Raw genomic sequence first — 9,517 nt, forward strand, 5'->3', positions numbered from 1 at the left:
CACATCCAGGTCTTCAGCTGCTTCCTAAAAGACATGAGTGAGGGGGCTTCCCTAATCTCCATTGGCAAGGAGTTCCACAGCCGCGGAGCCACCACCGAAAAAGCCCTGTCTCTCGTCCCAGCCAAATGCACCTGTGACGGCGGCGGGACCGAGAACAGGGCCTCACTGGAAGATCTTAATCTGTGGGGCAGCTCAATGGTGTGTATAGCTGGGTGATGAGCACAGCAGAAAAAAAGATAATCTGACCCACACATGCTCACACTAGTGTTGTGCGCGGTATTTGTTTCTTCTGTTTCATTTGTGTATTTGTTTCATACCATCCATTCAGATGCACGAAACAAAAGAGACAATTTTCAGATGAAACAAAAGGCAACACGAAAGAGAAAGCTGCACAAACGTTGTGCTTGATTTAGTTTTTGGGCCATGAGGCATCCACTCCTGCAAACTTCTTCCTTGTGCGTCAGAGGAGGAGGTGGGAGGAGGTGATCCTTGGCCAATCGGAGGTCAAGGAAACAGTGAGGTGGACTGGACTCGGAGGGTATATTAGGGGGGTACTGCCCCTAAAGCAGCCATTGCGGTCATGTCCTTTGCTGCTGCTGGGTGGTAGTGGGCTTGGCTTGGCTTGCTGGTTGCCTTGCCTTTTGCCTTGCCTCGTTGCTTCCTTGCCTTGTTAATGAGTGCACTGGGCACTGGGCAAAGATTTGGGTTTTAATTTTTGTCTGGCTGCTTGGCATATTTTTTAATTTTTTCTTTGAAGGGAAGGGTCTGGAATTTTTGAAGTGGGTAGAGGTGGGTTTGACTGGGGAGCGTGTGTGGAGCTTTTCTTCTTTATTCTTTATGTAAAACCCTTTCCTTCTTCCCCCTATTGGTTTTTTAAAAAATATTTTTCAAAGGAAAGAAATTGTTAGACTTCCCTTCCCTGTTAGAAATCAAACCTGTCTCTCTCTCTCTATAACTTGCCCTTGGAAAAACTACTCTTTTATTTCTCCCTATCTCTCTGTATTGCCTGTGGCTTTGTCCTCCCTCTCCTTTGGGCTGTATAGAGGACAAATAAAATAGGATAGTCCTATTATTTGTTATAGATTGCATGTATTTTTGAAAGCAACGACATTTTTGGGCTCCTGTCTCTATTCAAACCTTCAGTCTCTCTCTAAAACTGGCCCTTAGGAGAACTATAATTATTTTCTCTCTTCTTCTTCATTCACTCATTCATTTCCGACTCTTCGTGACCTCATAGACCAATGGTCCAATTTTTTTTGGTTTTTGATGCGAGACGAAAATCCCATTTGGATACGCGCCCCATTTTCAGAAGCAGAGAAGAAAACAGAAATAAGCCAAAACAAATGAAACTAAACAAAACGAACAGCAATTCCATACAAATGCACATCACTAGCTCACATACCTATACACTCAGATATACAGTTACACACAGAGATAATAGCAGTCAGTCAAAAGTACTTTGCCTAGGCAAAGCAGATGGAAAGAAAATCAACTCATTCAAAATGTGATGCCAGCAGAAAGTTATCTAGATACCATTAAGAAAAGAAATGATTAGCCATAGAGTAAATCAGGTCTGAACCCCCACTAAAAGTCAAAAGAATTAATTGAGGTTGTCATACATTGGGCATATCATGAGACAACGCAACTCTTTGGAAAAGATAAAACAGGAGGCTGTGAGAAAAGAGGAAAATCATGCTACAGAGAAATTGATTCAATCAAGGAAGCCACAGCCCTGGGTTTGCAAGATATGAGTAGGAAAGTTGATGGTGGAAGTTATTGGTTGTCTCTCAACTAATGGGGTTGCTATAAATTGCAGTTGACTTGATGACTTGATAAGAACATCATGAACAAGTTGAGCCTGAAATGGTGACGCATTTGTTCTACTGGACCAAGTTTCACTGTAGACACAGATGAACTAGAACTGAAAGGATCCATTTTAATGGAGGAAGCTGATGGATAATGTCTCAAGTAGGAAAAGCAGGGCTTGGCAATCAACAAGCAGCAAAAAGTGTGATAGAGATTAAAGGAATCTGGGACACTGAGCAGCAAGGGATTGGGGAAATAGTGTTAGAGATGGGGCTTAGATGTCTACAAAGGGAGTGGGGATGGATTTAGAGGACTTTAGTTGGCATGCTGCATGAAGGACAACACCACCAGAATAAGGGCTCCACCAAAGTGGCACTTGGAAATTATTGTGTGTCACTTCTGGCAGTTGTGGGAGGGGGTTGGCTGTTTTGGAGGGGGTAGCATCCTCCAAAACAGTCTGAGATGTTTCACCAAAGTGGTTTCTATTTACTAACCTCCAAAAATGCAATTTTCGGGATGAAAAATTGTGGGTTTGGGGGTTACATTTGAAGTCCCAGGGGTACCTTGAACCACCTTCCAAAGAGCCACATGTTGACTACACCATTCTCATTCCTGCCCTAGAACATGGCTGAATAAATAAGTTTATCTGGGACTCATTTAATCTACACAATTGGAGGACTAGGCAGTCAGCTTTCTGTATTTACAAGTTCAGCATCCAACCAACTATAGCTTGAAAATATCCCCATCTTTTCTTTATACAAAGAATAAACATTGATTTTGCTGCACAATGATTTTGCTGCTCTTGGGATTTCATAGATAGCCATGATCTCTTTCGACCTCATCAGACAGGGCTGATTTTGGCATTATATGCCTCTCTAGTTTAGCCACTGAGCCTGCCAGCTCCCATCCCATGACATACAACTACTTATGGCGGGGCTCCATGACTAAACTTAAGTAGAACCAGTGTATGCTGACACAAAGGCAACACGGGAAGGTTCCCTTTGTGGGATGGGGCCTTGGTAAGTAAAGTGATGTAGGGAGTGAGGCAATGGATTCTCCCCGCCCCCCGCATGGCAATGCTGGTTTTGCCACAATTCATGGCAAATCCAGCAGCACATATGATGAACACTCATTTGAGTTGTTCATCATTTTATATAAGGGATATCTTTTTATTTCACCATTGTATATAATGGCACTTGAAGAACCATGGATTGCAGTTTCCATGGGATCTCCTGGAACCAAACCCCAATTGATATTATGGACCACTGCATTCCAGTATTACTATCATGGATGCTTTTTGGCTTCTGCTAAATCCTGGGTTATCAAGTTTATGGAAGGGCATTTAAAATTATCAGTGAGAAAACTCTAGTTTCTCAACAAACTGCAAGCCCAGGGTTCCATATCATGTTGTTATGGCCATCAATATGGAATATAGAGCTATAAATCTGTAGTGGAAATTATCTCTGTGGCATGTTGAATGCATTAAGGAGATGACACTAGGAGCAGTAGAAGTATGTCATGGAACCAAGTCCCAGGGCTGAATTTCCAAGCCCTGGACTTGGAGTCATAACATAAATAATCCTGGAAGCACCTGGCAGAAGAAGATAGAAGAGCCTGGGAACTCGGGGTTGAAAGTATAAACAATTATAATTGGTAGAGTGTGTGGGAATAGTAGAAATGTGATACAGGGGGTGGGGTTTGATGATGATATTTGCGTGTGGTGTTACGTTGCATCAGAGGTGATAAAAATGATTGTATGTAAACATTAGGTCATTCTCGACTTTTTCCAAAGTCATGTATTCTTCAATAAAGATTGGATTTGAGAGCAGCTATCTTTGATCTGCGTTCAGACTGGTCCTTTGAAGTGAGCCTGACATTTAAGTCGAGAATCCCGTTCTCACCCTCCTGCGGATTCGCAGTGAAGTGATAATGAGTGGAGAAGGCGATCAAAGCCTAAATGGAGCAGAGAGGCCTTTGCCAGGGGCCCGGCCGTTGGGGGAAGAGACGCTGCAAGCCATAGCTTCCTCTACGGGGTACCCCAGGCCGAACGGCGTGACCCAGAGGATTCCCAGAGGAGGAAGAGGCGTCTCTGCGGCTGCAGAAACCAGTTGGGGATCTGGAGGAAGCATGCCGGAGACCGTGGCCCTGCGGTTATCAATCCTGGAAACTAATTTATCCAGGCTGTCGGAAACCGTGGGGAGGTTGGTGCCACTATTGGAAGAGAATCTCCAGAAGGAGCCCACCCGATATGGCGCCGAGAGAGAGCCAAGTAAAGAAGAAGCTTGGAGCCAGAGGGGCCAGCGCGCCTCAACGCAGAGCCCCGTGGCGGCGAGGGGCGAGGGGGATGAGGAATACTGGCAGGAACTGGAGTTCCGAGACAGAATGGCGCGCGAAGTGGAGCGCCAGCAAGCTCTGGGAACTCTGAGGCCGCCAACTCCAACAGGACTTCCAACCCCCCGAATGGGCGTCGGGGTGGAAAGACCACTGGGGCCAGGAATCGGGTCCAGTGGATTGGCGGACGAAGGCGGAGAGGAGCCGGAGATCCAGGAAGAGGAGGAGGATGTGCCGTACGACGAGGGAAGGCGAGGTGCGGGGGCTACAGCGAGGCCCGCATTCAGATGGGTGGAAGGGCCGACAGCAGCGGCAGAATTTCGGGAGCCGCGCGGAACGACCGCCGGAGTGGGGCGCGGCGTGTTCAAAGGGGCCATCCAAGGAAACCCGATGCAACCCTTCCCCATGCCTCCCAGACAGCATCAACGGGCCGCAGAATGGATGCAAAGGAGGGAAGAGCTCAAACTGGAATACGGAGGGGAATCATCTGAACTGAACTCTTTCCTCATTAGCATCAGAGGATATATGGAAGACAACGCACACACATTCCCCTCCGAAGGAAGCATGGTTCGGGCCATCGGCAACACACTAAAGAGAGGAGCAGCCAGCTGGTATGTGCAACTACATGCCAGACGCGACCCGTGCCTGAGGTCAGTACCCCGCTTCCTCGCCGCACTGGAAAACCGGTTCAGAGACCGGCTAGAGCAATTGAGGGCTCGAGACCAGCTTAAAGGAATAAAGCAGAGGGACAAAACGGTGCCCGAGTACGCAGAGGAATTCCTCCATCTCGCGGAAAGGGTGCCAGAGTGGTCTGAAGTGACCAAAGTGGAGATATTCAAAGAGGGACTACGCCCCGAGGTTTTCAGTTGGGCAGCGCACAGAGACGACCCAGAAACACTCCAGGGCTGGATACAACTAGCGGGGCGCGTCGAATCCACCCTGGCCCAAGTAAAGCGTTTCAGGGGCGGCGGCGGCCAGCAAAGACCGGTGGCGAGGGGTCGAGGAGAAACGAGAAAGCAGGAAAAACCCGGAGGGAGGCAGGGGATCCCCTTCAAAGGAGATGACAACAAACCCAAGCCGGGATGCTTTGTATGTGGGAAGACGGGCCATCGAGCAGCAGAATGTTGGGCCCGGAAGGGGGAGCCGCCAAAACCCTCAAAGCCCAAGCCAGCAGCCGGGAGACGAGCGGAGGAGGAGGTGCGAGCCCCAGAATCTCCGGAAAGGCTGGTGAGTCGAGACAAACGCATGCTAGTAGTGCCAATCTGCCTATCGGGGCTAGAGAATCGGGCCACCTGCAGGGCATTCGTGGATTGCGGTTGTTCTAGGAACATTGTAACTCCGGAATTAGCAGGAGCGCTGAAATGCCAGCAGACGTTGCTTGACTCCCCAATTGCATTTTCGCAGCTAGATGGATCAGTTGCTGCTGGGGAAGTATCTACGAAGGAAATACGGGGGGTCCCATGTAAAATAGGCAAATGGGAAGGAAGAATATCCTTTGTGATAGCCCCTATTGCCACATACCATGTAATACTAGGGATCCCATGGCTCGAACAGGCAAATCCTGAAGTAGATTGGAGAGGAAAGAGCCTAGCATTTAAAGAACAACAAACGCAATGGGAGATAAGCAAAATAGCAGGAGAGGAGGACGAGGGAAATGAAGCAGGGGAAATAGACCCACAGCTATTGCCACCTGAATACAGAGACTTTGTGGATGTTTTCAATCAGAAAGAGGCAAGTAAATTACCTCCCAAGAGGAATATAGAAGTAGAAATTGAAATAACCCCAGGAGCAAACTTACCAAAACCAAAAGTGTATCCCATGTCTGTTCAGGAGAAGGAGGAATTGAGGAAATATATTGATAAGAACCTGGCGCGAGGCTTCATTAAGCCATCCAATTCTCCTCTCGGAGCCCCAGTGTTATTTAGGAGAAAGAAAGACAACTCTCTAAGATTGTGCATTGACTATCGAAATTTAAATGCAATTACTAAGGACAATAAATACCCTATGCCCTTAGTAAAGGATTTAATTACCGTATTGAAGAAAGGGAGCATATTTACTAAACTGGATTTAATTGAAGCATATCATAAATTAAGAATCAAACCCGAGGATACTTGGAAAACTGCATTTTCCTGCGCATTCGGCCATTTTGAATATAAAATTTTGCCATTTGGGTTAAAAAACGGCGGCAGTTGCTTTATGCAGCTTATAAATGAAATACTGCACCCATTGTTGTACCGAGGAGTATTCATATTCCTTGATGACATCTTGATCGTGAGCGAAGATAAAGAAAAGCACGTGGAATTGGTCCGGGAAGTTTTGCAGAGACTAAGGGAAGCAAAGCTGTATGCAAAACTGTCCAAATGTGAATTTAATAAAACTCAAATTGACTTTCTGGGGTATCGGATATCTCCAGAAGGGTTAGCTATGGACCCGTCTAAAGTATCAGACGTAAAAGAATGGGGAGTACCTCAAACAAGGAGGCAATTGCAATCATTTCTGGGGTTCGCAAATTTTTATAGATCGTTCATAAAAGGCTTTGCGCAAATAACCGCACCCCTTACTGAACTTTTAAAAACAAAAGGGAAAGGGGAGACAGCAAAAGTGAAAGCTCCTGGCGCCAAACTGAGTTGGACGCCAGAATGCCAAAAGGCATTTGAAACCCTAAAAGGATGCTTCACAGAAGAACCCGTCCTAAAACACCCCGATATCCGGAGCCCTTTCATAATCCATTGCGATGCTTCAGACTGTGCATACGGGGCAGTACTATTGCAAAAAGATCAAAATGGGAACTTAAAACCTTGTGGATATTTGTCCCGGAAGTTCAGTGAAACTGAAAAATGTTGGCCCATATGGGAAAAAGAAGCATTAGCCATATTAAAAGCCTTAGAATGCTGGCGACACTTCCTTGAAGGGAGCGGAATCCCATTTGAAATTTGGTCTGACCATAAGAACCTCCAGTATTTAAAATCTCCTCGAAAATTGTCCCCCAAACAAATTAGATGGGCACAATACTTCAGCAGGTTCGATTTCCAATTAAAGTTTTTCCAAGGGAAACAGAATGTCTTGGCAGATGCTCTTTCACGCATGCCTCAACACGAAGGCATAACCACAGCAAAAGAGGGAACAGTATTCTCTGATAAACAATGGGGCTTAGCTGTCAGTACAAGAGCGCAGACCCAAAGAGAGAACACTGCTATTATTAAATTCGACGAGGAAAATAGTTGGGGAAAAGAACTGAAACAGTCATACGAAGGAGATCAGTGGATCGCATCCAACGCAGAAAAGGGGGAGCAGAAGGGGGGATTCTGGTTTGTGAACAAGAAACTGTATATCCCAGCAATATTAAGGATTAAGATTTTGCATCGTTTTCACAATAACCAGAGCGCTGGTCATACAGGAATTACAAAAACAACAAAGACAATAGCAAAACATTGTTGGTGGCCAGGGATGAGGAAGGACATAAAGAATCATGTTGTTCAATGTGATGATTGTGCCAGAAATAAATCGAGAGGAGGGAAGCCAATGGGATTATTACAAACAGTAGCAGAACCTACCAGGCCTTGGGAATGTGTAGCTATGGACTTTGTGGGGGAACTGCCGGTTAGCAAAGGACATCGTTATATTTGGACAGTATTAGACCTGTTTTCCAAACAGGCCCACTTTATAGCACTGACGAAACTACCATCGGCAGAGAAACTAGCTGAATTGTACATAAACCATATTTACAAACTTCATGGATGTCCCAGTAGAGTGGTCAGTGACAGAGGGGTTCAGTTCACAGCAAAATTCTGGGAAAAATTCTTGGAAATGCTAGGAGCAGAAAGGAGTCTAAGTTCTGCTTTTCACCCCATGACAAACGGGGCAGTAGAACGTACTCAACAGACGCTTGGGCAGTTCCTTCGAATGTACTCTAACATGAGACAAAATGACTGGTCTAAGTGGCTGGCTTTCGCAGAACTAGCTTTTAATTCGACTATACATTCCGCAACAAATAAAACTCCCTTTGAAGTAGTTTACGGGTATGAAATATAGCCTCTGCCCCAGTTGCCAAGATGGACAGAGAATGAAGAAACAGGGGCAGGGAAATGGAAAACTCAAATGCTAGAATGCTGGAGTCAAGTGACTGCATCCTTAAAGGAAGCACACAAAAAGTATAAAACATTCGCAGACAGAAAAAGGATGGAAGGCGATAAATTGGAGAAAGGAGATTTAGTGTGGTTAAGTACCCAAAACATCAAATTGGGGCTACCTTCGAGAAAACTGGGCCCCAAATATATTGGACCATTCAGAATACAGGGTGTTATCAACGAAGTAAATTTCCAGTTGGCATTGCCAAAAAGTTTAGGGAAAATACACCCAGTATTCCATCGCAGCTTACTGAAAAAGTATATGGGTACTTTGGACAAAATGGACACATAGAGTTATTGTTTGATTTATTTCAGAATTGTGATGAAAGAAGCACCGAAGAGGAGGATGGAGAAAAAGAGGGCGCCATGTCATGGAACCAAGTCCCAGGGCTGAATTTCCAAGCCCTGGACTTGGAGTCATAACATAAATAATCCTGGAAGCACCTGGCAGAAGAAGATAGAAGAGCCTGGGAACTCGGGGTTGAAAGTATAAAGAATTATAATTGGTAGAGTGTGTGGGAATAGTAGAAATGTGATACAGGGGGTGGGGTTTGATGATGATATTTGCGTGTGGTGTTACGTTGCATCAGAGGTGATAAAAATGATTGTATGTAAACATTAGGTCATTCTCGACTTTTTCCAAAGTCATGTATTCTTCAATAAAGATTGGATTTGAGAGCAGCTATCTTTGATCTGCGTTCAGACTGGTCCTTTGAAGTGAGCCTGACAGTTCCACCAACAGAGATTGGGGTTGAGGGCCCTTGTTGGGATATATAGTGGTAAGCATTCCCCTCCCAATGTAACAGAATTAAAAGAATTTGGTTTATTACATTTCACTCAGAATGTGTGCCCAAATATACATGCATGTTTTCTTTTAAAGGAAAGACTTACAATCGGAGGTGGAATTGGAACAAGATGAGAATGCAGGTGGGATTCTGAGAAATGCAACCAAAAATGAAACAGATACATTTCCATTTGGAAATTCAGACTTAATATGCAGCAAGAAAGAATGTTGATATTATATAAGTAACTCATGTCAAATAACTGGAACACCCATAGTCTGCCAGTTGAAAAGACAGCATATATTCACAGTGTTGTGTTTTGCATTCACTTTACCATACTGTCCCTGCTTCTACTGCCACTAAATCAGATGGATGGATATAGATCATTCTTCTCTGCTTAATTTCTGTGCTGTACATATATTAACTTTTTGGCTTATAGCGCCGAGAACAACAGGGTGTTTGCAATATTTC

General features: G+C 45.1%; 1 protein-coding gene across 1 annotated transcript; it reads left to right on the forward strand.

Annotated features, from left to right (window-relative positions):
- Positions 1-4,657: 4,657 nt before the first annotated feature.
- On the forward strand, positions 4,658-8,954 carry LOC134296125 (uncharacterized). The gene is made up of 2 exons (XM_062970257.1): positions 4,658-5,364; positions 8,580-8,954. Exons 1-2 carry the CDS (start codon positions 4,663-4,665, stop codon positions 8,685-8,687), a joined length of 810 nt encoding a protein of 269 aa, XP_062826327.1. The 5' UTR covers positions 4,658-4,662; the 3' UTR covers positions 8,688-8,954.
- Positions 8,955-9,517: the final 563 nt, after the last annotated feature.

The sequence above is a fragment of the Anolis carolinensis genome, chromosome 1 (assembly GCF_035594765.1).
Source record: "Anolis carolinensis isolate JA03-04 chromosome 1, rAnoCar3.1.pri, whole genome shotgun sequence".
Taxonomy (NCBI): Eukaryota; Metazoa; Chordata; class Lepidosauria; order Squamata; family Dactyloidae; genus Anolis; species Anolis carolinensis.

Excerpts from the sequence above, each read along its gene's own strand:
- LOC134296125 (XM_062970257.1), top strand. The coding sequence starts at position 4,663 with ATGGAAGACAACGCACACACATTCCCCTCCGAAGGAAGCATGGTTCGG. Across the intron at positions 5,365-8,579 it reads CAGAATCTCCGGAAAGGCTG|AATTGTGATGAAAGAAGCAC; the intron begins GTGAGTCGAGAC and ends GATTTATTTCAG.